The sequence below is a fragment of the Accipiter gentilis genome, chromosome 9 (genome assembly GCF_929443795.1).
Source record: "Accipiter gentilis chromosome 9, bAccGen1.1, whole genome shotgun sequence".
Taxonomy (NCBI): Eukaryota; Metazoa; Chordata; class Aves; order Accipitriformes; family Accipitridae; genus Astur; species Astur gentilis.
Window position 1 is genome coordinate 34,913,174 of NC_064888.1, and position 27,763 is coordinate 34,940,936.

General features: G+C 38.7%; 1 protein-coding gene across 10 annotated transcripts in view; it reads right to left on the reverse strand.

Annotated features, from left to right (window-relative positions):
• The window catches only part of ABLIM1 (actin binding LIM protein 1), a 209,405-nt gene that overhangs the window by 86,021 nt on the left and 95,621 nt on the right, over positions 1-27,763 (reverse strand). For all 10 annotated transcript variants that reach the window (XM_049811324.1, XM_049811323.1, XM_049811320.1 and 7 more), the window contains exons 3-4: positions 13,387-13,570; positions 10,671-10,780 (exon numbers count right to left, since the gene is read on the reverse strand). In XM_049811324.1, the coding sequence (XP_049667281.1) occupies positions 10,671-10,780; positions 13,387-13,570 (294 nt within the window). The remainder of the gene's footprint in view (positions 1-10,670; positions 10,781-13,386; positions 13,571-27,763) is intronic.

Sequence of the window (27,763 nt, forward strand, 5' to 3'; positions counted from 1 at the left end):
CCTCCCCTGCTCTCAGCCAATAGCAGAGAGCCCTGATCACAGCACAGATGGTGGGCTCAGAGCTGATACAGCTGTATTAACCCTAACCACACTGCATATGACTTTACCCACTCCCATTTGGATTGCTTTGAAAATTTACTAGCAAATACACCTTTATCTCGCATTCTCTGCTCACCCCATATAACTTATGAAAGGGAAATCTTCTCTACCTGCTTTTGTCCTAATGCATACGGTTATGCAAAGTCATATACCAACTCTGCTCCACACAGGGTTAGCTCTGTGAACAGAGTTAATAGCAGTCTGACTTAATTATGCATAATTAAGTCACCAAAAAGTTCCTTTCAATCCTGATGGCCATTAGTAGCACATGTCTAGATAAAGTCTGAAGCTGCCACAACCCCTACCAGTCACAGGAGTAATGCCATTATTACACTCCTTTTGCTGCTGCTCCCCTCCCTCTAAAACACAGATACATTAGTTTTATAAAGACAACACCAGCAGGCTTCTGCCATGAAACAGCTAAAGCAGGGCAGAATGGGGAGGGATTTTTATTGTTATTATTTTTTAAATTTTTAAAAGAAACAATCACGTTTTCTTTGAACTTACACAGAAATACATTGTCAAACATAGCTGAACCCAAAGAGCAAGTTACAAGGAACAGTGATTTGGAAGTGAAGAAAGAGGCGAATATTATCACTGGAGTCAAGGTTAAGAAATCTCTAATTATAAATAACTCTTAGCCACCTTGAAAAACAACTTAGATTGCAATAATTCTTCTGTGGCAATTTGAAGGTTGCGCAATTATAATTTCTCATAAAGTTAGGAAGATCAGAGTTTTTCTTCAGTCACCCTTTAACCACAGATCAGGCAATGCCTTTTAAAGCCTTGTTTTAAAATTAAAAGTTTTGATGATATCACACAGGCTTTTCCAGATCATCCAGATATTTCTGTCAAAGCTGAAAATGCAAACTCATTTCATTGGTTTACAGTATGATAAAGGCTTTTAAAGTTTAAAGCATAACTATTTGATTATCAGGGCAGTGATGAGTTCTGGAAGTCAGAGAAGGACATACAGTATTGGGAATTTTAGATCCAGGATTTAGATCTCAGTATGTAACGCAAGAAATCTGCTGCCAGACCCTTCCTCTTTGCCAACACAAGGATGGGAAATGTTTGTTAGAACAAAATGCACTATTGCCCTTTTGCTAAAGGCAAAACAAACCCATGCGGGCAGCCTTGTACTCCTGAAATCTAACAATAAGAGGCTGGGCGGATACAATGGAGGGAAATAAATTTCCCATGGGAAGTGGAGTACAACTTTGACAGTTTATTATAAATGGCAGGTTTGGAAAAATTGATATATTCAAAATAAATAAAGAAAATAATTTTATTTTAGTTGATTAAATGTGGAAAGAAATCACAATGGCAACAACTGGCATTCTCTGCCTGCAACACAAGTCCCTGTTAACCATCTGTGAGTGCCTAACATTGACTTGTCTTTTTAAGAAACAGGTTAATATACATCTTGGATGTATTGTTACTGTAAATAGCTCTTTCATCATCTGATGTAATTTAAAGTGATTTGGAAAGATGAATGCTCTTCCCCAACTGTAGTTTGTTAACATGACATTATTTTATCAAAGGGTTTTTTTATTTTTCCCCTCTGTATTGATGTGAGCATTTGTGTTAGTCTTCTACACAGGAAAAAGAAACGGTATTTCCCTTCTTTCCACATATTTCTATTCCTCCCTCCCAAAGGAGGCCAAACCAATTGACCTTATAACCTCTTACTCCTGCAAACTGTCCCTGCAAGCAACATACTACCAGGTTAGCCTTGTGCCATAACATCAACCTCAGTCCCTTCTTCAACCCAAGCTTTCATACAGGTATCTGAACAGAAAACCGAAGGGTGAATGAAATAGGAAGAGGAAGGATAAGCAGACGTGCTACAAACTGAGAAGAGTTTTTCTTGTCCTGTAAAAGAAAGATAAAGATTTTTTAAATTTTTTTTTTGCCCAGCTTAGGAGCCCCAGAATCCCAGCTGTAAAACTACTCTGATGGATAAACCACAGCCAGGTATGTCTAAGCTGAGGCTAGTCTTTACCCTGTTATTTCTTTTACCACACTTCAGTACTTGGTTCCAGCTGAATTCAAATTCACAATTCCAAGTCACAGTACCCCAAGTGAGTTGCTCAGTTAGTAAACGAGCTTCACTGTTTAACACCCAGCTCATGGATAGCACATTGTGTCTCTTCATCTGCAGACTATTTTGGGTAATTTTCAATTGTTACTCTTGGAAAACAAGCAATTCCAACAGGGTACAACCTCCAACAATTGGAATGAAACATACGACAACTTTTAGGAAGTTTTTTATGCCCTGATAACCCATGGCAAACTAAGGTCTAGCTAACAACTAATTCAGTTTTCACATTCTTTTTAAGTGACTACCTGGACGGCCTTCTGAACATGAAAATTCCCAGATACTCTTATCTCTGGGGATCTCCTCCTATAGTTGTGTTTTCCAAGCTAGTGATGCCTCCTCATGCAACACCCATTTACTGAGCAATTTCTTGCACTTTCCCCAGAACTTTCTTTGGAATTACCTTTTGATTAGTACTTTTCTGGTAAAAGCTAAGGACATGGACATGTTTCAATTTCCAAGTTCAAGATGGGGTTACACTTAGACAAATAAGAACCAATACTTATTTAGTACACTCGTATAGTCTATTCATAATTGTTTCTGCCCAATTTACACGTAACACAGAAGTATACAAAAAAAAATGGGCAAACTGGACTGAAAACACCTTCCTGAAAACCAGCAATTTTTGTGAAGGAACATTTTCTGATAGAAAACTTGTAAATCAGAAACTTCCTTCCCTGCCACAACTATATTCTTAATACAGTTGCTGCTCTGTCTCTATCACCCAAAAGTTACTCTGTAACAATGCCTTATACACCTCCAGAGAAGGATCTAAGGCAATTTATATAGCAGCAGTGAAAATACCCGTCGTTGTAAAATAAGAAATAGCTGAGTAAATGGAGGCTACTCAAGTAATTTAGTCATTGTTATGAAATATAAGCGAGGACTAAAATCAATCCAATAAAGCAATTCAAATGATGAAAATGCCTCAAAAATTGCAAACATTCTTCAAAAGAATAAATCTTCTTGGAATAATCATAAACAGGGGCTTGTATCATTGGAAGGATTTATCAAAGGAAGAGCTGCATATTCTTAGGTGTAATCTAAACACTTTTGCCAGGAAGGAACTGTGCTTGGGTTTGCATAATTTCTCTGAATTTTGTGTAATTTCATGTGTGTTGATTTGCTTATTTTTTTCTTAAAAAGGGGGGCAGGGTAAAATTTTAGACCCACTGTATGCTCAATATATTAAGTCATAAATGTAGCTGCTCTGCAAGTTTATTACAATGAAATTTAGATTAAAGTAAGGAGAATTAAATACTGATATTTAAAAATAAATTATTTCATTTTAAATCAGAATTTTAAATTTTAATTTTAATTAAATCCAAGTTAAAAATCCAAATGGGATCTGAAAACAGAGAGAAGAAACTTGTTTTCCTTTTCCTATCTATGAACAAAATCAGGAATGATAACATCTGCCATTTTAAAGATCTTTAAAAACATGGTGATCCAAAGTAAATAGTTTTATAAGCTACAGACCCCTGACAAACCAGCAGTTCCAAAATTAAGATATATTTTAATGCATTTACTTTCTTCATATGTCTAGCAGATTTCAGGTAGTTTCTTAAATTAAAAAAAAAATCCACAATGCTATTTTATGCATTCCAATTAAACTTCAATTTCCATTCAAACAGAGCTTGACATAAATGATGAGGAAAAACAGTCATTAAGGAAAAATATAGATGTTAAAGAATACGACAAATTTATGAGGAGCTATATTAGTTTAAGTAAATGTGTACAGATATGGAATATCCCCATGCTTATCAATTAGCCTTTTATAATTAAAAAATCTAAATGTAAAACAAGATTAAAATCAATTATTCTAATCAAGGTTTCCTGGGTTCTCAGGTAAACCATGATTAGAATCAGTGATTTAAATCACAGTGTTTGAAATCAATCCACAATGATGTCTGTGGTATGTCTTTATTCTATGGTAAATTAAAAAAGACATGAGTCAGTCCCTTCTGTCAAGTCCCCAAAATCCTCAATTGAGTCTCCAGTACCTGAACATAGGTATGCAGGCTTTAATGCCACAGAGATATGTGAGTGTTTCTGTATCTTTAGCAAATAAGCCAGGAATTATGAAACAAGAAAATCTTTGTGTTATAGCACACAAAAAATATGAAACCCTTAAGGTTCAAAATTATACAGAGGATTTTAAAAACTACATTTTTAAAATGCATGTTCAAAACCATAATTGTTGAGCCCGTCTAAGTTCCCCACTGCATTCACTGAAGTTTATGGATATTGTGTGTATTAAGGCAAAACTGGGCTCAGTGTCTTACACTAAGGCCTGTCCACATCTGTGCCAAGTATTTCTACAATACCTATATATACTACGTAGCTTTGACACACAGTGTGAAATTGTAGGATATTTCCTAAGAATTAGCTCAAAATCCTGTACTGGATGTTGCTTAATATCCTTTAAAGCCAAAAATCACTGCAGATAGCTTGCTTACAAATAGCCAGCCAACTCTTGCCCTTCATTTTTTAAGTCTTTTCTGTGGACTTGAAGGAATTTTCTGACAGCTTAGGAAAGAAGAATAAAGAACAAAATAACGAAAACTGAGTCAAATGTGGCTGAACAGTTACAAATCTAGCTGCAGACTTTTCACAAGAGCTAAGATTAAAAGGAATTTTGCAACCATTTTATCCACTCAGCTAACTTCTAATGGAGAAGTTTGTGATGCCTATAAATCAGCTCACACATTATTTCTGAATACTGGCAATAGTCACCTATATCTTTATCTAATGAAAGGACAGTTACATCCCAAATATAAAACTGCATTAAGAATTAGAGAGTCTTTGAAGGAGGACTGCAAAGCAAATTTGCTGCCTCTTCATTCTCATCCTTCATTGTTTCAAAAACAATCTTGCTTCCCCCCCCGACTTTCGGGGCAGTGAGGAAAAAGATGATTCTCATTTTTTCCTGGCCACCTTTTTCTTCAATAGGTAAGGTATGTTGGCTCTGCTCTACTTCAACATTACCAGAAACCTTGCTGGAAGTTTCAGATATTTACTGGGAGCTTAGCTGCAGGTTATTTGAAGAGATACGGCTATGGAATAATTAACAAAGATACCTTTCTCCCACAAGTTCATTAAGCATTAAGCTCATTATTTATATCACAATAGAGCTAAGATCCCCACTTGTGAGCCAGGATCCAACTCTGTTAGACTCTGTACTGATGGGCACGAAAACATTTGTCCCAGAGAACTTACATTCTTTGAACCAGAACATAATGTGCAAAACAGACAAGGACAAACATGCAAAACAGTATTGTGAAATCTCCATGTGGATGCCGGCTGGTCAGGGAACAGCTGCACCAAAGATTATTTATGCACATGTAACACTGGTCATTTTGAAAACTCTGGTCCACGTCTTGGCTGTACTGTAATGCTCTTAACTCACTGGAGAGGCTGTTACAAAGAAAGGGGAGTTGAAATATCTTCCCCGTGCTTCTTTCCAAACAGTACCATCACTGGATATCTTGGCATATACAGGACACAAGTATCTATTTCGCTGAAGAAGAGGAAACTGTGAAAGTCTCCACCACCATTTTAAAAGATTAATTTTTCAAATGAAACCTCTTGATAAGTAATTGCAATGCTTCAGTTTCTTTTGGATAGGGAGTTTTTTGCTATCCATCTAGAAAGCCCACTTTTCATTTGAAATGCAATTTCTTAACTAGTTCATGCACATCACTAAAATGATCCAACGTTTCAGCAAAAAGGTATCAGAAATAACTAAAACTTCCTAACCAGCACCCAGACAACGAACCTACAGAGAAATGTCTCAACCTCAGGTAGGGAACTAACATAAGACTCTTATTACTGAAGTGCTTTATCATGGAAATAGTGAAGCGGAATGCCTAAGGGAAAAATCTCTGTTTGAGGAAGAGGGAAATTTATTAAACTGTGGTCAACGACACATAGTCTCTTCAGAATTTCAAAGATGACCCCCGAGCCAGAAGACTGACTGCTGGTTCAAGTTCCACCAGAGCAGACTGGTGGCACCAACTCACATGCCCACCCCAAGCGCAGGGAATCTCTCTATGGCTGCTCTGCTCTCAGCTGTACTTTTCACGACACCTCTTGTGCATTCAAGAAGAAACGCAAGCTGGCATGGTACTTTTTAAAAATGAAGGTCTGACTAAAGGAGGGAATTTTTTGTTCAAATGTCCACATCAGTTCACTAACCAGTTGCCTTGGTGAGAATTCACTGATAAAATCCCCTAACAAAGAAATATGAAAGAGGGTAAGCCTGTTAACATGGCCAGACTACTTGCCTCTGCTTCACATGCTAATGCTAACAGAAATCCAGAGTGAGTACTCTCCGTCACTGTGCATTTGGCCACCAGGGCAACAAAATAGTTTGAGATGCTGGAGCCTGGAAAGACATATGATAAAGCTCACACTACTCTTTCAAAGGTACTTAACCCTAAAATGGATGAAGAACAAAGATTTAGGAGGACCTTAGGTTCTTGAATTTCTCCTAATACAAGTTAAAACTACACAAATTTTCTAATTTTAATGACTTTAGCATCAATAGGTAAGGGTCAGGCAGTAGTACAGTACTTAGGACTGCATCATCTAAGCACCATACCATCCTCAATTTGCTTATAACCACAACATTTTAGTAAGCTAGGGCAGCGTTATTTTTTCATTTTGCTGGTAGAAAACCACCTCTTGAAATTTAAGTACCAAGCCTGATATATAAAATATGTATGAAAAAAACCAGAAAGCTACACTCACAATTCCTAGGTGCATGGGAAGTAACCACTAGATAAACATTCCTCTGACGACATGGAAACAATGAATCATGAATCCCCAAACAACATAAAATAACAACAACAAAAATTCAAAAATTTGACTTTGGCTTTGACACTTTTTCACTCTAAATTACAGCATGACATTAGGAAAAAAAACCCATATAATTTGCAGATTTTTAAAGGTGGCCTTCGAAAACAGTCTACTGTTTTCTAATACTGTGTCACTACAGAGTATGTGACACAAAATGCTGAGGGACAATGAAATAACCTGTCATGTATGAAGGAGAGAGACAGTACAGGAGACAGTAATTAATAGAAGGTAAAATGAGGGGAGGTGGGGGGAAGCAGGGCACCCATCACCAAATAGCCAAGCACACAAGTTGCAGTCTTGCCTAAAATTCAGAAATAATAGATGCCTGTACAACTGCATCTCTGGAAAGCCAGTATGGACCATAACAACACAGGTGTGCTATCATGTAGCTAGAACACAACAGAAAGTAAAAAGAGCTTAAACCAGTACAAACCAGGCAATCATGATGTTGTATACAAAACCTGGACACTGTTTAAAACATAAATAGTAATTACCAGGATACACTACTTATATTACTCCTTTATTGGGCTCCAAAGAAAATAACTTCCTGTCTTTGGCAAAATCTTGAAAACCCTGAACTACCCAAAGCCATCAACATCATACTTTTAGTCAGTGTTGTCTAGTTGTGCCCTGCTTCTGTGCTGCTCTACATCTGTCCCAGTCACTTTGCTTTACAGATCACATCTCATTTATCAAGCTGTCATATGAAATAAAACAATAACAAAAATGAACACCATCCATTTCATTTGTCTGCAAAGCTATTTACAGGTATTTGGTATTAGATTTCCTGCTGAATGAATGAAAATCCCAAACCTAGTGCACTGTGTACTTCTAGCAGTGTCTAAGGAACAGGGTTGACTAAATTGTGAATTATAATTACTCTATAGCATCTGTATACTGAAAAAGACTGTCTTAGCAAATTAGAATTAAAAAGGGGTCACTGAAATGGTTCTTCAAGAAAATAGCTATAACTACTCCAGGTAATACATGTGCAGTGAAAGAAATAAATTATTAATGTAAATAACAGAAATAAGTACCATGGACCCAAATAATATTAAACAAAAAAAGGAAAATCAATTATTCGGTATTTTTGCTTCTGGCTTTCATTAGTGTGCACTATAAAAGAGTGTAACAATATTCAGGTTCATGTTATTCAAGATGTTAACCCCTGTATTTAGAGGCATTTGATTTTCCTTGAAATCATCCAAGAAAAGCTGTCAATAAGCCTTTCATTTATGTGAAGTAACAGACATTAGAAAATGGCACGTCAACATTAACGCAGTCATTTTAGTGGATAGAAGGCTTCCTTTTACATTACATAAGCCAATCAAACCTGATATACCTTCAGTCTATTGAATTTCCTCACATGCAACTTTCTTTGTTTTAAGGAAAGCCTCCTCTAGTAATCTACTTGGAAGTAATCAAGGGAAACTGACAGCAATATAGGATATAAAATAGATGCACAGCATGAATGAGATTCTCTTCTAAGAGAACTTGTATTTAAATAAAAAAACTGTCAAAAAAGGGCAAAGTATTAGAAAAAATTGATGTGTCTGATTCAGCCAGCGGGAGAGACATGGAAGCAATCTGGAACAGCTTACACTAATGAAAATTTACTCTTCAGTGCCAGCAAGAAAGACTTCTCCATATCTAAGTCAACTTTTGCACAAAGCAGTAGCTGGCATATCTTCGAAGACAGAGGACGCTTCATTAGTATTCTTTTAATTGAGTTTTTCTCAACTTATAAACACATGCTGGTCTCACTTTTATTTGTCTGTTTTGGACAGACGTTTGCTCTAAAATGACAAGAAACTGTATTCTATAGCTTTCTACAAGTCTTTATCCATAAAAGTACAAGATGCAGAGTGGCAGGTACTTGTGAACTGTTAAGAGCAGGAGCTCTCTTGCTGTGTGTACTGGTAAGGCAGTTTGCCCAGCAGGACCTGATTTTGATTTAAAAAAAAATAAAAAAATAAAATAAAAATCTTATCACAAATATCAGAGAAGATTGTTTTATAATCCTTGTTACCTATGGCTTCAGTGTGAAACCCAAGACTCAATGCAACCAGAGACTATGGCTATCAAGAAGTGACTCCAGCTCTTTCACTTGCTCACTATCAGACAACTTCAGCCCACCATTTGCTAGGAGGCATTTTGGCACCTGGAGTCATGTATCCAGGAAGCTGCCACACTGCTGGATGAGTGCGCCACTTTTTGAGAACCAGATGTAGTGTGATCCAGCTACTTCGATCACTGAACACCAGTTTGGGAATCAGTGCTGTGACACGCTTAGAAAAAGAACATCAGTACCATCCAATACCTCTATGCCTGGCATTTCCCTGCCAATTATGCCTCCTAAATATCAGTAATTCAAACAAATACAATTTCCACATCATTCCTTTATCTCAGAAGGATTCTCTGGGTGCCTGAAGTACCTCATACACCTCTATGTTGGATTGTAAGTTCTGTAAGGTTTTTTTCAGGTTCCTAAATTCTTCCTTAAGTGATTAGGCCTGTGCATTTTCAGCTCCAAATCTACAGTTACAGCAGAAAAGTATCACTTAACAGACAGAAAGGCACGGTAACAAAAAAACAGCTCTCATCTTCCATTTTGCTAAGTGTCTGATTACATGTTCTCAGGCAAATCAGATAACCTGAGATTCTCTTGACTTGCCCACTGAGCACAAACGTTATCCAACTTTGCCTTCACATTGTACTTTATAATCCTAGGATCTCAAACCAGTACAAAACACACAGTGTCTTCCTGAAGGAAACCAATACTGGTGGAAAACAACCTAGCATCCCAAGGAAATCTCTAGCCATTCTGAATTATAATACTGTACTGGGTAAATCATTACAGATTAGAGTGTTGAGTACAATCCAGCAGTCACAGAAAGAATCAGAAATCCCCAAAGATTTAAAAAAATTAACTACCAGTTGCAGAGATTAATATCAGTAATTTACAAATTATTTTTAGAAGCATTAAAACCCAACAGCAAACAAAGTTAATTTCCCTCCCAAACTGTCTTCATTCTCTCTCTTTCCCCTTAACTTGCTCTCTCTCTTTTTAAAAAAGGTTTATTGAGGTTCTGATCACAGTATCATTGTGGTATCAGTCTACTGGAAGCATAACCCTGGTGATACTCCTTTTAAAGGATAATTTAATTAAATTAGGGTGTTAAATAGTACAAGAAAATTAATTTCCTCTGATTATGTCCTCCTTCGAATACTTAAACCTGTGCAATTGTACATGAAAAAAAATGGACTCTATCAACTTTGAAACCTCAGATTTCATCAATTAGATACTTTTCCAGTGCCTATAAAGGAAAATCAGGCCTTTTAAAAATCCAGTCTTTGGGGAAAAGTCATTTGTTGATATTGAAATGTGTAAGTGTCTCTTCCCACCAGTAGTACCAGACACTTTTAATGAAGGGGAAAAAAAAAAAAAAAAAAGAAAGAAAAAACAATGGTTCTCAGAGATAGTTTGCGTTTCTAAAGGTGAGGAAAAATTAAAACAAAACAAAAAAAAAGATTGCATTAAGTTAGTTTCAACCAAACGTTGATGAACCTGGAAAAGTGAGAGGCTTCAGAAAGAAGATGGCATACTTACTGCTTGAGGGAGACAATTCTTTTGGACTGGAGGACATTGGCTGAGCACACATCTGACAGAGACAGTCCCTTCCATTAAAGGTAACTCGATCGCCTGGTGGAAATGGACGCCTAGAGAGTTAAAGAGAAAAACGTATTTTAGCAAAGGTTATGCCAGAAATTATCCTCTGTTCTCTATGCCTTGAGTTTGCTGCCTTTCGCCAGTGCAATCAGTACTTTACAGAAACTCAGACCAAATAGTTTCTGCAATGTGGCCGTGGCAAAGCCAGGCACTGGAAGAAATCAAATCTGTGGATGCAAGCAGAGCAGAGGTTAGACTTGCCTTGTTATTTTGGTTTTCAAAAGTTATCAAACACACTTTATCTAAAGAGTAGACGACAGTGAAATCCGCTTAGACACAACAGCTACATTTATGATGGTCTCAGCATGATGTTGTGGATAGCAAATGGTACAGAAGAGAACTCGAAGAAGCTGAATTGGTCTTGAGGTTAGTGAAGGAATGTGGAGCTAGTCACTCATAAATACACTAATTTCATCTGTATTCAGCAATGAAATATATGACTACATTACAGTGGATGTAGCAGTTTGCAAAAAAATTGAGATGTTATCCACATTCATTCTCCTAGAGATTTAAAATAGGTATCTACATTACAGAACCACCACTGTAAATTGCTACCTGTACAGATGGTGCTAGGAGAAAGGTAAACGCTGAATGCACTACGGAAATTTGAGATTATTTGCTGAACCCAACAAAACGTTGGATTTGCTTAACCCAACAAAATGCGTTAGGCAGAAGTTGACATTGCTGTTAATTCTTATTTGGTGTATAAAACAGAGAACGAACAATGTTTTTTATGAGCTTTTCACTAAAATGAGAAGGTTTAGTAACTCCAAATCTTTAGTAAGTAGCTTCAGCTGCTGAGTACAGACCCCCCTACACCACACCTCACTCCAAAACAAATGAACATCTGCTCGTTTCCACAATATAAAATGTTTAAGGCATTGTTCTAGTTTCCTTTCCACTGCCATTCCTAAGTGGGCCATAAATAAATCAGCAGCAATACTGCATTTCATGAATCTATTCCAATGACTCATCTTTTGTTCATTCAACATAAAAAGATGGATGCAAGTCAATGTAGAGAATATTGATGTCATGTTTCATACTGTATCATCTACTTTCACACTGTCCTTGGCAAAATAAAATGGAAACATACACATCATATGATTACCAACATGCAGAAATTCACACACTTTTTAAAACCAAACGGAAAAATGATCAAAATACTTTCAATAGAAAAGGTGTTGAAAAATGTACCAGGCTACAGGACAAAGTGCTACTCATCAGAGATAGCTATGAAAGATTAAGGTAGCAACTGGCAAGTCTGCCACACTAATACTCAGGCACGTCATATGATGGGTTCTCCAACAAGGTAATATTTCAGAATGTAGGTTCTTGCCTTTCTTGTTCATATCATCCTCCTGCATTAAGTTTCAGCCAATTCAACTACTGTCAGATTCTGATTTCTAGAGAACTCCACTATCTCCCTCCAAGACTACAAAGGAAGAGGTCCTGTCTTTTGAGTTGTCCCTCTCTATGAAATCTACCTACATCTCTATGTGATGCTTGTTATGTGTCCCTTGGCCATTACACTGAAACTTATTTAAGAAAACTTCTGTTTTACTTGCAGAGCTCAGGACTGCAGAAATGAACAAGCTGATGGCCATCTTAATTCCAGCTTAGTAAATAGTAACTACACACATAACACAGTTGGCTCTCTGTAGAATCATGATGGCACCATAATATCACTTTACTTCTGCTTTATAAGATTGTTTTTACTACTATAAAAATGTGCCACTTCTATAAAAACCTACAGAAGTTTTATTTCCCCTAGTGTATCCAAAATATTATCGTGATCACCATAGCAATAAGGTACATGCTAAGACAGCCTAAATTCTAGCATAGTCTCAGTGCCTACAGCCAGCTAATAGAGAACACTACGCACAGGGACTTTGGGTTGAGTTCAGGCTGTAAAGCTGAGCTGAGATTTTCAAGTATAGAACTGCTCAAATGAGCAGGCTATGAGAGCATGTGGAATATTTGTCCAGTAGTCTCCTAAATTCTGAATTAACATCTTAGTGAGGCTTTAAACAAAAATACAAGTTAAAAATGCCACCTTTTGGCCCATCCACCCAGCCTCATTTAACTTCTTTTTATTCCCTGTAGAACTGGGAACAACAAATACCATTTGGGAAGAAGAGGGGGATCACAGTTGTCCCAAAGCCATGTATTCTTACATGATATGAAAATGAGTCTCCAGTATGTTTTCAATTGTTTAACTGTTCTTATAGCCCATATGACTTCTCTATTGTAGCATGCAGAATTTTGCTTTACCTCATTTCTCCCATCAAGCTCGGCTGATCATCTGAACTCAGCTTAACCCATGTCCATTATCTCAACATGTAAGCCTGATACTCAATTCTTCAATATGTGAGAGTAACCTCCTGAGAACAGGGAACTATATGTAACAGAGAAAGTGTCCCCTCCAAATAAATGAGTGGTATTTTGAAGACCCTCAAAATCAGACTTGCAGCAGATCTTTTCCAACCAAACGCTTCCCAAAGAGAAATGTGTCTTGAGACTTGTCTCTCATGGTGATACCTTTCTCCCCATTTTCCTTGTACTGGTTCATGCCATTTAGTTGAAAGGGATGACTTACTTGCAAACAGTGCAGGCAAAGCAGCTTGGATGGTAAGTTTTTCCGAGAGCTGTCACTACTTCGCCTTCCACAAACTCCCCACAACCGTTGCAGCGGGTACCATACATACGCTGGTAATCCAAGGTGCAAAGATATTCCCCGTTCTTAATGAAAAAGCCTCCTTGTGCCAAGTCACAGCCACACACTGGAAGAAAAAAAACCACACAGATAGATTGGAAAAATATAGCTACTAAGGATGTCAGCAACAGTCTGTGCTGCCAACAAATGAGGTGACCCTGGTGGTCTTGCTTCCTTCTATCAGATTTTTACTTTCTTCTCCTGTCACTACATGCCTTGTCATCCCAGGAGATAGTTGGTATTCTCTGGCTAGAAGAGAGCTTGTAATAAAGACTTTCCTTGGAGGAATCTACTTTATTATAACTTTCGTGTACTTGGTCCTTACCAAGACCTCAGTTACTTCACATCACCCAGTTAATGCTGTTGTCAGAGTTATTTGTACTAATGCAATCTTGCTTTCACTTCTGGGACTGGAGGTGAGCAGAAGAAAAGATGTGATTCCATAAATACAACAGATTTTACTATTTTATACACTAGCATACATTTTTCCTGCAACCATATGCTTTAAGAAGCTTTCAAGGTGCTCATTCTTTTTGAAACTATGAATACTTTAGAAATGTTGTATGGTTCAGATTAACTCTTCCAGTCCTCAGATAACACTGAGTTGCTTCACCATCGTTGCATCAATAATTTTCGTTTTGCTTTAAAAAGTATTATCTTTCAAATATTCAGGGTGACTTTACAGTATTAATTTAGACATAAATACTGGGAGAAAGCTGCAGTGAAAAGACAATCAAGCATTAAAAATATAGCCACATCTCCACTATATATACATTTCATGATATATGCAGCCAAACTATACAACAATATACTGGACAACGAATAAAGCCAACAGGAAGAGTATTCCCCACCTGTATTCTCAACAAATTAATGTCCTAAGAACTAATATTACCTTTGAGTACCTACCTAATCTGCATTGATCTTGTGTTAAGTCTTTTACATACTATACTCCCTGTACTTCATGAATTAGATAAACAACTCTAATATTTGGATATATACTTGTGGCTATGTACAACTTTATTGGGAAAAATAATTATATCAGTAAAAGGATGAAGGACCAGTCAAGGATTTCTGTGACTTGGCAGTTTTTCTACTGTTAAATGCTTATTCACCCAAACCAAAACACATCAAAACCAGGTGCATGTTTTGCTTTAAGAAAATATTCATAGTATTACATTGGCATTTCTGGTCGACACAGGAGACAAAGAAATCCATCCTATAACAGCCAACTCTTATGAAGAGAAAGTGCCATAGGAGATGGGAAACTGAATTTCACACTTTGACTTTAGCTTGAGTTGAACAAAGGATTTGAACCTACCTATTTAATATCCCACAGTAGCACCAAGAGTACTACTTGCTTCATGCGAGCTTTAAAAAGTCCTCTTTATTCACCTCAGTGAGAAAGCATAAATAGGAGCTGCTAGATGAATTCTTAGACAAATATATACATGGCTGCTCCCAGGCATTTTGGTTTCAGCCACACCTACTGCTCCTCTGTATATTGCTGTATCTGTGTAATTCAGTACGAGAAACTACTCTTCATAGCAGTCTAGGATGCTATCTTAACTCATACTCTGCAAGCAATTCCATCTCACCCCTCTTCGTAACATTCAAGTATATTCAGATCAAATATCAGAAATATTGAATATCAGAAATTCTGATTATTAAGGAAAAATAAATAAGCAGGATTCTAGGTCCCTGCAGTTTCAGAGTCCTTGAAAAATGAAAATATGAAATACAGAAAGATTTTCAGGGGACCTGAGTTCAGTTCATCTCTCTGCCACAAATTCCAAGCACAATATTATACACAACATTCGTTCTCTCCCCCATTATAACTGGTTAATATCTTATTAACTACTGCCTTGAAAATTAAAATTGCAATGTGTTTGGGGCAGGGATTGCAAATTCTCTGTCTGCCTGTTGCCAAGCCCTGGAGGTCTAATGACTGTTACTGTAACAATAATTAACAGAATAGCAATAGACAGAATGCACTAAAATGCAGCTTAGAATAAAAGCAATATCAGTACTAGCATTTCTCTGGTTTCATATTTCTGCATAAAACAGTGTTAATATTCCATGTGCAAACAAATTACATTTCATGGTGGCATTAAATCCACAAGCAGCCAAAACTCAATTATCAGTGACTTAGGAGAATTACAGAGAACTGTTGTTAAGGCTCTATTATAATGCTGCAATATGCTCCAAGCTGGTTTTCAGGTACACCTCCAGAAAAAAAACATCTTTCATTCTTCAGTTTTCTTTTACTGATCTCCATTTTGTTTAAAAAATTATTTTCAAACTAATGGTACAATATCATGTAACCATTAGGCAGAAGATACTGTGACCTCTACAACACATCATCTTAGACTCTTCCTGAGTTGTGGGCCATCTAGTCATTTTCCACTGGATGTCCAGAGGTGAAACCTAAGCCTACTTACAACAGGTTGGTTTTCTAAGTTACCTTTGGTGGATCCTTACAGTTAAATCATGGAGTAACTGAGAATTCTACTTTCATGTCTAAAAATTGTTAGGGATTACTTCAGTATTCAGACTGTTAGATCCTGTGGTTACAGTGTATGAACTGGAATATTGTCAAGGAGTGGGGTCAGTACTAGATGCTTCAGAAGCTGCTAAATTTCATCAAGAGCTATGGAGTACTCATGCGCCTTATTTATGCGTGATTATTTAAATTGCACTTTGCAATTCAGCTTGTAGCTTTAACGTCCAAGTCTATATATATACTTCAGCTTTAAGCTAAAGACACTCAGCATGCTGCTGTATCTGCCTCAGAAGCTGCATATATGAACAACTCTGGCTCTTTACTATGGTCCCCAGTTCTACCAATGAGTCACCTTTTGAAAAACTCGTTTAGACATTATGGCCTTCTCTACCTGCCTAGGGAATGGGTCTGATGAGGTAGGTTGATCAAAAGTAACTTTCAATGCAACCTCTGTACTAGCTTCTTCTGAAAATCCAGCTTCAACGTATCATACGGAGGTCTGTGGCAGATCATTGCCTGCAAAAACTACTACAAACTTTGAATGGAAGGGTTCATGCACTCACAATTATTAAGCTCTATCCCTTTTGTGTGGCCACAGGGATTCAAGCCTAGCGATGAAAATGGGGGATAGAATTATTTGGCAAGTCTTTTAAGGACGCTAAATGCTATTATTAAAAAGAAGCTCCCTCTATTGCTCTTTTCTTTAGGAAGTCTCCTTTCCACCCAATCTCTTATTCTTTTTGTCAGTAACTCAGAATGAGTTAAATTCTCTCATACTGGCAAGTCATGAGTTCAGGCACAACCAGAACTGCTTATGATGTGAACCACCAGCAGATGCATCATCTTTGGCACACTCACAGCAGGAAGCACACACCAACTTATACGAATTAAAGACAAGTCCTGGCAACCCCACGTTACAACAGATTTTTGCAGTCAATTTAGCATATGTGTTCCTATCACTAATCACAGCTTTAAAGTACATGGGCGAAACAAGGGTCACCCAGAGTATTAACATCCATGGTTGGAAAAATGCTGTTCCAGCCGGCTGCTTTCACTTTGACTCAGAGATCAAATCAGAAAGGATGAACATGACTGTATCCACACTTGGTGTACAATGTGGTGTACAAACAAGGATGGGATTTAAACAGCTTTTCTTTTTTTTTTCTCCTTTTTGCAACAGTGCACAAGTCATGGTTCTGACAACAAATTCCCTCAAGCTTAAACATATTGCCTTAGCACACATATTTATGACCACTGTAGGAATACCACAGAAAAGATGGATGACAAATTGTGATTGTTTTTATTAAAAAAAGACCATCTGCCCAGCATTGTTCATGCCACAGACAGCACAGGCAATGAAGAGAAAGCAGCTGTGATTGCTGCGTACGTACAATAAATCCTAATAGTGTGATCTAGGCAAGTGCTGTGATACAAGTATCATGTCAAAGAAAAATTAATACCAAAATTATGACAGTTTATAGGAAACATCAAGTTATGTTCTTTTGGTTTTTTCCTATACTGATGGTAAAAACAACTTCAAAAGAATTACTTCGTGGAGCCAATAGTGACGCACAAATCATACTTGAGAAGGCAAAAAGCAAGAGGTATTCTGTAAACATCCGTCACATGGAAATAGTTCTACAGGAGAATAACATTTCCCCAAGACCCTTCCTACTCAATATGATGGAAGAAATCCAATTTTACATGACCAGAACCTCCCTTTGAAACAGGAGACACTGGGGAGCATTTCTATTCCCTAAGGTACCACAAATATAGAGATTAAAAAAATCAGCATTTTTCTTTAAATGAAAAAAGAAAACCATTATCTCCAACAGCTCCTAGAGGAACTCAGCCTTTTTCTCAGAGTCTGTATATCACAGAATTTCATATTCCAAACAGATGATCCTGCCTCTCTTGTGAATGGAATAAGCTGGAACACAGTTCTGCCTCCCACTGTATGGAAAACACCAACCTACTAGCTTTTTCTCTCTTGAACTACTCTCTGGAGCTACTATTTTGCATCCTTGGAGCACAAAAAGGTAGGAGATACTGTCAGTGCTGCTGTCAGCTCTCAAAGCTACAGGGTCTGACAAAATGTAGCTGCTCAAGTGTAATCCAACTGCCTGGGATCTCCAAGGGACCAGGACGATTCTTAAGCTGAGTCACTTCCAAGCTTTAATGCAGATGATGAAAATTAAGAGATCAGATTTTTTCAAAGTGAATGGAAGTGGAATTTGATCCTACTGAGCATTATATGTAGGATTTCCATATGGTTATTGTCAGTGAGTGTTGAAAAACCAGGCCCTTCATAAAGTAACTCCATGTTGATGTTCATTAAAAATTGAAAAACTGTTTCAACACTGAAGAAACAAAACCACACAAGCAGACTACAAGCATGGGCTCTCAGTTTGCAGAAGTGAATGCTATTCATTAAGAAAAGTCTAATTATCTGTTTTGTCACCATGCATTAAATAATGTGCAAATTCAATTTCCTGTTGGGGTTTTATTCCTTTCCTGTATTTCTAAGCTTCATAGAACAATGGTGCTGTTCTCAAGTAGGGAAATGTTCATACAACATTTATTTCTTAGGACATAATGGATTTCTTGTTTGAAAGTAAAAATGAATTTGGCAATGTTTCAGTTTATCACCTACATCTAAGCAAATACACAGGAAAAATCTGATTGGGTTTTTTTTGCCTAAGAGAGAGCTTAACAAATCCTGCATTGATGAAAGCAAGGTTCATGTTCTTATTAAAATTTAAAGTTTCTACATTTCAAATGAACTAAGTCTTTCTCTGCCTTTGTTTTATTCCTCTTATGAACACTTCTTGATGGCATAACATCATTTAAAGAATGAATATACGTCAAAGTATCATCAGAAGACCACAAGAACAGTAAATCTCAGAAGCCATGTTGCAGCACTACAATTGCAGAAAGTTTACAAGCCACCATTAAGAAATTGCATACAGCTTTTTGCAAAAAGCTGTAACAGAGATCTGATAACTGTTCGTCACAGTCCTGTCACTGGAGATTTTTTTTGCCATACACTGATGAGAGATGCATTTTGATCCAAGCTATTTGGAACTGTGTCCAGCATTCCCAGTGCTTATAGAATCTCTTCTCATAGCAACAGATTGACTTTAAAAACAACCCTGGGAAGTCAAAAGAGCTTTATATACATGGACAAATACAGGTGATGCTAAAATCTGCTTTGTTATCTAGTGACCAGCTGGATGAAAGGATTAGCAGCTAAAATACCTCCTGAGCAAAAGATGAGGCTGCATTTCTTTCATCTCTTAAATCAGCATGAGATCCCCCTGAGAAGCATCCTCTAGCCTCCAGCCAGGCCCTTTTCCTCTTCCCTTGAAAAACCTTGACTCTCCATTTCAAACACCTTGCCTGCATGACTACTGAGTGCCACTGTCATTATGACACAAGTAATTCTCAGTGGGGTACTTGAGTGAAACCTTTAAGCATTTAATGCAAGCATTCATTCACTGAGTTGAAACCACTAGCGATGACGGAGTTTCAGATGAGCTCAGAGTTTTAACTTAATCAACTTCCCAATCAACGCCATGACACTGCCTTTAGTCCTACGAGGTCAGCTTGCTTTGGTTTTCTCCTTAACACTGGAGATACCAACAACACTGCCCAGGGAAACTTTCCTGTCCGCACCTGACATGCATATGTTTCAGTCTTTCTAGCAATCTAACAGACAACAGCTAGTACCTGAGTTCAACAGCAAGCAAAGAACAGCCATATATAATGTAGCAATGTGACAGCTTCCCAACTGAAATATCAGTGTTTTGTGCACCAGGATGGAAACAATGGCAAGAATCATTCAACCATTTAAAACACCTTTCACATTAAACTAAGCACTAGGTGGAGATCAAAGTCATTTATGGGTCTGTGGGAAATGAACCTTGAAGAAAATGCAAACAGTGGAAAAATGTCAAAGTTTAGCCTGGTATAGCTTGGCTGTAACTATCTAGATGAGAGATCTCTCTAAAAAGATTATAAATAAGCAAACCAAGGATGTAAGAATAGAACAAAAATAAACCTCATCCAAGCCAGGCAAATGAAAGATACATTGACAATAAACCCAAGCAACTTTCCATGTTTTCATAAGGATGCTCTGTACCACTCATCAAGCACCTGTAAAGCATCCTGCTGGCACTCTACTTTCAAAGGGATCCAGTAGCTTGTTAAAATCTGACATGGCATCTGTCAGCATTCATCAACATCAGCCAAGCAGTGCAATTAATTTCATTCCCTGTCAAACGTTTATATGAAAGAGACTTCAGGCCCAACTAAACTAAGATCAGTGTCAACCAATTGTCATTAATAGCATTAAAACCACAAGCGCAAACCAAGGATCCACTTCAGAATGGGATGAAACTGCTTGGAATTTTTTTCCTGTCAACATCTAAAGCAAAAATTAACAATTCAGTGTATTATATGAAAATGGAAAGAATAATTTGGAAAAAAGACCCAAATAAAATAAGACATTGCTGTTGAAAACAAGTAGAAGGGCAGGAAAGGTTCAGAGGATGGGAGAGCAGCGTGAGATAGATCTATGGGTATAGCTTGAGCCCTACTGTCAAAGCCACAGACACCTCACCCACCATGCTTCTTCAGCAAGGAGCAAGGGATCCTCAGGAATTCTTCTGGAGACTGTTTTCCACAAGTGTGGAGGCTGACTGGCAGCTTTCGCTGCCAAGGGGTTGGATATAGTTTAAAATCTGCTGCACCTCTGAAACAGCCCATTGCCATCCCAAAGGCTACTGCCACTAATGAGACAGAGCTCTTCTCCCTGCTGCTTACGGGTTACGGGAGGGTTAGGGTCATTTTGCAGGAAACCAGCCTGTCTTACAGAAAACTTCCCAGGCCCTTACCTGAACCTGAAGTGACACACCAATAAGCATCACTGCAAGAAAAAGAACAGGCTTCAAGACACAGCAACTAAGATATGCAAATACAGAAATAGCAGTTACTCTCACAGCTGCAACTGAGGCTTGCTTTCATATCAAGCTACCTGAATGCATGAATTCACATCTGAATCCCATTTCCTGTCATGGGAGAAATTTTAACCTCTGTTAGCTTCCCAGGAACAGCAGAATCCCATTGCTCCCTGTTTTTTCCAAACTGTTCTAACCTGATTTGCTGTCCTTAAACATATTCTCACTGTCCGTTATTAGGTCTCCCTGTGCACACAGATAACAGCATGACCCCCTTTTTGCTTTTTCACTTATTTGTGTACTAATCTCTTCAGCAACAAGTACTTCTCTTTCATTTTCACCCTTAAAATCTCAACTTACTCTTCCTCATTCCCTTCCATGAGACTTTCTACCATGGGTAAAGGATGCAGAGTTGTAATCCTTCAAGATCTTGAGTCAGATCCCCAAAGTCCAGATGGTCCAAACCAGGATATTGTAATATTTCTGTCCTTTTTATCTGTATTCGGGTGTTTGTTAGAGCATTTCAGGTTCACATTTTTCTGAGGTTCTGAATTTTAATTACTAGAAATGCCCTTTTCTGCAAATGAAAGCCAAAATACTCATGTTTAGGAAAAAAATGAAAATACAAACACTCTTGAGAAAAATCAAAAGACTTAATAATGTTAAAGGCTGTTTCAATAACCAAGCTGAAAAGGGAAGTTCACAAGCTGGCAAGCAGTACCATGGTGTATTGAAAGAGAATTACAAGCCTGGAGAGCTTTTAGATAAAGAAGGCTCTTTGGTTCAGTGATTCAGAGCTTCAGGGGATCTCGTATAATTTCCTGATGCTCAGGAAGGAACACATTCTATCCACCAGTTACTGTGTCCACAGATCAGTCTCTGTGTCAGAAGTATTTGTGGAAATGCGGAGATCTTTTCAAACACTGCACTGGATATCTACTACACGAATGTCCTCATATATAAACTTTCCATCCACTGACACCTAACTATTAATAGCACTAACTACCCAGAAGCCAGTTTGCAGCCTCCTCCTGCTGCCACTGAAGGAATCTGATGACAGATCAAAGGTCAAAGAACTAATGATTTAAAACACATTCCAGCCTATTGATACAGTGTCTGCTTACATGACCCTAACTTCTTCCGAGTCCTTCAAGGGAGGAAGATCCAGTTCAAAGTCAAAGATTACAGAGCATCCCAAAATCCAAACTTAGGAACCCTCCCCCTTCCCTGTCAAGCTCATTGAACTACAGATGCTGTAGCCTTGGAAAAGTCAACACATAAAAGAAACAGACCCATGCCTGGAACCTAAACATACCACAAAGGATCCTGGAAGTACATATTGATGTGGGGCTTTCCTAAATAAGCTTCAAAGACAGCTACCTCAAAAGAGGAAAATGAGCACATTTGTTCCATAATTAAGAAACTGCTTTATGCTGATTTATAACAATGTTTTAATAGAAGCGAAAAGTTTCTTCTCCATGGGATACTCTGGGTTTGTGGAATGCTTCCTGTATGCCAAGACTTGGCTTTGCCTTATAATTACCAAGAATATTAGCTGGCAATTGCCTTTTGATATCTGATATCGCTACAGTATGTAAAACATTCATACACAGTGAAACATTTCCACCTGGCATAGCCTAATCACATTACAGACATTTATGCCACATAGTGAGGACTAGAAAACTGTAGGACACCATCCATATTCTCATGGCAAGATAACTTATTTATTTACTTATTTTATTACTTTATTTATTTACTCTCCCCCCCCCCCCCCCCCCCTTAGGCTATTGTATGGAAGCCGACTATGTTTTCCAATTTATATTTGACATCAAGAACAGGAACACTGTCTACTATTTGAAATAGTCCTACCACAAATACTACCTTACCTTGTTAAGATAATGCAACCAATCTCTACATGTACCAAAATCAAACTATGTAAACTTTTACATTGTTACTATGAAAGCTTAAGGCTTGTTCTGTTAAGCAATACAGTGTATTGAAACAGCATTTCCCTCTAACCCAGAGGATGAATCACAGGCTTAATAATAAAGTCTTATTACAACAATTTTGCTAGCCTCAAAGTTTCCTCTCCTAGTACATGCAATAGGGTAAAAGGAACTGTAATCAACTGACAATGATAGAAAATTTTCATTTGTATCAGATCAAAATTTAAATCAAGATACTAAAATCTCTGTTCATGCACATCGTAATTTAGGGCCTGATCCCTCACACATTTACATATGTAACAGACATTGCAGTGAATAGCCTTAGTTTTTCCAGAAAAGTTATTCATGTACGTAGATGCTTATAAGAATTTTTTTTTACCTCTTTATAAGCTACTAATTCATTCTTGTTAATGTCAATGCTTATTAAAGACAAAAAGTAAAACAATGAGGTCTCCAGCTTAGTCTGTTCTCCCTTCAACCTCCTCATCTAACCCTCCCTCCTCTCAGCCTGCTGCTTCCATTGCCTGGTAACCATTAGCAATTTGCTATGTAAGAGTAGTGTGCTCCTGGTAAAATAGAAATTAAGACTTATTTATTACAATTGGAGGTAATGCAGAATCCAATTAAGCTTGCATTTGTAACACACTGTAATTCCTTAGCAAGGTAAGTGACTTTGTTATAACACAGCCAAAGACAACTGCTCTGAACAGTGCTCCTGGAGCTGCACTCCTAAATGTCTCTTATCCCTCCCCTGTCTATTATTCCCTTGTTAACTCCAGCTCCAAGTCAGCTGCTGACTGCCTGAGATTCTTTGCCTATCAGGAGGCTGGCAGAGCTCACCTTCTGGGGGACAGGCCACGCCATTTTCAGTTCTTTGTTTTTTGATCAGCTCTTATCTGGAGCCACAAATAGAACTAGCCAGCCTTTCCAGGCAGATAGGACAAACCAGCTGTATATACTTGGTTCTCAACAGGCAGAGAGTAACAACAGTTAGCTGCATCTTATCATGGGGGTATGGGAACACATCAATCGGTGGAGGTTTTACTTGTCATCTTTGTCAGGAAGCAGTTACTCTATTCTGAGAAAGATTCTAGAGATGGACGCAGCACCAAACTACAGGGATAGATGACTGTCTGATCACATTACATGACACATGAGCATGTCCTGAGCTGGCTGATGCAGTACGGAGCCTTAAGTCACCATGTTCCTGCAGTGCGACAACGACCACTGACATGCATGCCAAGCAATCATGGAAGGCCTATGTGTCTCTGACATAACCTAGGGAAGCAGGATTATGATCATATCAAATATGCCCAACAGTAAGATGTAAACACAAAGTTGATAGCATGGATGACAATTTAAAAAAAAAAAAAAAGAATCTCATACAGAGCAAAGCAAGAACAGGATCACACCAAAAACACTGAAACTCTGCTACTATACAACTAGTGTGACAGCTTTATGAGGGAATGGATTTTTTCCAAATCTTCACTAGATATCAGACCAAGTGTATGGGTAAAAACTTAAACATTTCCAGGAGGTATGACGGCAGTCAGACAAATACAAGCTTATTCAAGTCTTTCACACTGTAGATGTATGAATTGAAGTCTCAAGAGCAAACTTTAGTATACAGAAAGGGGAAAGATAACCAAGCCACCTGTAGATGCAGCTGATACGTTCTTGTCCCAGTATCAGTTGTTTCCTCTAGCTAACAACATGCTGTATAAAATGAGGAGGTCTAACTCCATCTCCTGTAGAGTCACAGTCATGTCAGATTAAAACCCCATCAGACTAAGAGGAAAAACATTCACTTGAACATCTGTGTCCCACTTGTATGAACCATATGGTCAGACAACATGCAATATAAGTAAATAACTATATGGTTTAAACAAAAACTGCATTCACTTAAATATGAGAGGCCAACAATAAACAAGCTCTGCAGCTTAGGTGTAAGATTTGAAACAGGACTTGGAGCAACCTCCTATACACAGGAGGTTCCTCTCTCTCAGTGAAAGACAAATGGACACAGAAAAGATGACACTCACTTGCTGGCAAACCCAACTAATAAGGCGCAGACTGACTGAACAGCAAAAGTCTCTAAGATTGAGCACTGGCCCTCTCAGTTCAAACTGTGCAGAAGTGCAGATACTGAGAACAGGCAGAAGCTACACTGTTACCCCCCCTCTCCTAAATAATAAGTGAACACATGCAACCAGTCATCTTCCTTAAAAAGCTAATGATAAAAATCAGTTTCACTTCCATCAGAGAGAGGTATTTCTACAGCTCTCCTTTCTCTGGTGATCTTCATGCAAGCAGTCATGAGGTCAATAATATTGCAGAATATTAAACTGTCATCAGCTTGGAAATATATCCATAAACAGAAGCCACAGCAAGTTTAGATACTGCCCTGGGGTGGGCAGGGGAGTATCCTTGTAAACCCAGCCTTGCAACAGAATAGTCAAAGCACAAAAGCAGTGTATAAGTAACTAACTAAAACACAAGTGAAAGAAGGAATTAGACCCCCCGAAATAAGCAAGATTAATCGGGTGCATCAGCAGGAGAACAATTCCAGAGCTCTGTTCCACCTGCTCCCTTGCATTTTTGGGAGGTCCCAGACACGCTGTTTGTTGTGTGGCCTGAATTACCATTCTTCTTCATGACTCAGAGGGTCTCAGCTGGTCTGCTTCTGGAAACACCCTAATCCAGTGTCTTCTGTAAATTGAGACCACAACTCACTTTGGACAGAAACGGGAGAAGAACAACTTGTTGCTGTTTTTTAACTGCTTAGGGATTATACAACACCAAATACTGCCTGAAATACAGCAACTGTAATACAGAAAGACGTATGCATTTGCATTACCCCAAACATTTCAGGACTAGTGCACGTAGTGCTCCCCTCTGCTTTCCATGATGGGCTGATACCATTCCAGTTTGACACATATGAATGACATCAATATCCACGAGAAAGTTCCGTATTTTTTGAGCTATCTAGCTGTATTTAACTAAAAAACACAGGTAACACAAACAAAGAATGTCTTAGATTCTAGCCATTCATTTTTCAGCATGCAAATAACCCAAGTGACTTTTTTAAAAAAAAGTTAGTAACATCGGAAAACAAGTATTTCTAATTTCTGCTATATCCCATCTATTTAGGAAGCAGAAGAACAGAGCTACAGCAATCACACTACTATACTATTCCACCCATATTTTGAACATGAAAAATGTAACTGAAACTCAGGCACTAGGCTTGAGGCACTTCTCAAAATCTGGATCTGCAGTATGCGTGCTAGACATGGACTTTCAGAAAACATGACTTAGCTTTAAAGGAAGCAAAAAGCTCCATAGTATAGATTCTGCTACTCTGTTTTAGTTACTCTGATTTACTCCAGCACCTTTCTCCATGTTTGCCACCAGCTCCACCACATTCACCTCAAGCCTGAAGCCCTTTCATTGTATCTATCCTACGTTATGCTAGGACTGAAGGCAGCACACACTGGTTGTACAGATGCAACTCTTCCCTTGTTTCACATGGGACTGTGTATTTCTCCATATTCTTACCTGTCATTCTATCTACTATGGTTATTTAATTCAGCCAACTGTATTGCTGTCCATTAAACAGAAACTGCATGAAGGAGTCAGGATTGCCTCCTGCTTCAGAACGCCCAACTTCACAGGTGACGATTTCAGAAAAAGTAGTTTTACCATTATTTAACACTTCATTAAGCCTCTTTTTTTGTAAAAAGCCACAGTGAGTCCTTGTTGTGGTCAGAGGGCTCAGTGGCATGAGCTGGAGCTGCTGAGAGCCCCTCAGGTCCTCGCTCTGAGGCGTGGGCAGGGCTCTCCCCATTCCCGAGGCGGCTACACAACCCAAAGCCTTAGAACCCTTTTGCAGAACTGGGGCTGACAGGAGGCCTCTCCTGACAGGAGAGAAAGCTCTGCCAGGAACCCAGATGCCCGCCATGCAGCTCTCTTACTTCTTTCAGGCAAATAGAAATACAAATATAGAGATACTTACATCTAAGGGCAAGGGTCAGAGTGGAGGCCCGAAAGCATGACAAGCCAATAAAAAGACAGGAGGCTTACACAGCGGAGTCTTGTAGAGAGTTGGGTCACCCAAAATTGTTGGGAGGCCCCCCAAAAACACTGGGAGGCTCAGAGACTCAAAGCCCTCAGAGGCTGAGAACAAGAGAGTCAGTAAAGTGCTGAGCGAGTGGGAGGCTCACAAGTGGAGCCCCCAGGTGAAAGAGGCTCCAAAAAAGGGGAGCCCTCCATAAAACTGGGAGTCACAGAAAATCCCAGCCCATGGAAGGGGAGGCCCAGAGAGTCAGGGAGCCCCAAAAACACGGGAGACCAAGCGAGGGGGAGCCAGAAAGGGAGGGAGGCTCACACAGGGAGGCCCGAAGCAGCAGGAGGCTCAGAGGATAAGGTCCCATGGAGGTAGAGACCTAGGGAGTCAGGGAGGCCCACGGCAGGTGGGAGGCCCACGGCAGGTGGGAGGCCAAAAAGAGTGGGATGCCCGGAGAATCCCAGCCCGTGGGAGGGGAGGCCCGGAGAGCACAGACCCAGTGAGAGAGGGAGGCTCACACAGAGGAAGAGGAGGACCAGCCCCACAGACTGAAGGCCCAGCAAAACAGAGGCCCCCAGTAAGCGTCTGGGCGTGTATGCATATACTTACGCACACGAGTACGTATAGATACACGCACATACACAGTGTGCACGTCAGCGCGCATACTGCTATTTCTTGAACTTAGGCAAAATTGAACCACGAGAAAAGCAAGTAAAGAAAATTTTTTCGGCCACTCAGCTTAAAAGCTCCAGCTTGGCTTTTTCTGAGGGTCACGGTATCAGCATGGCTGCTA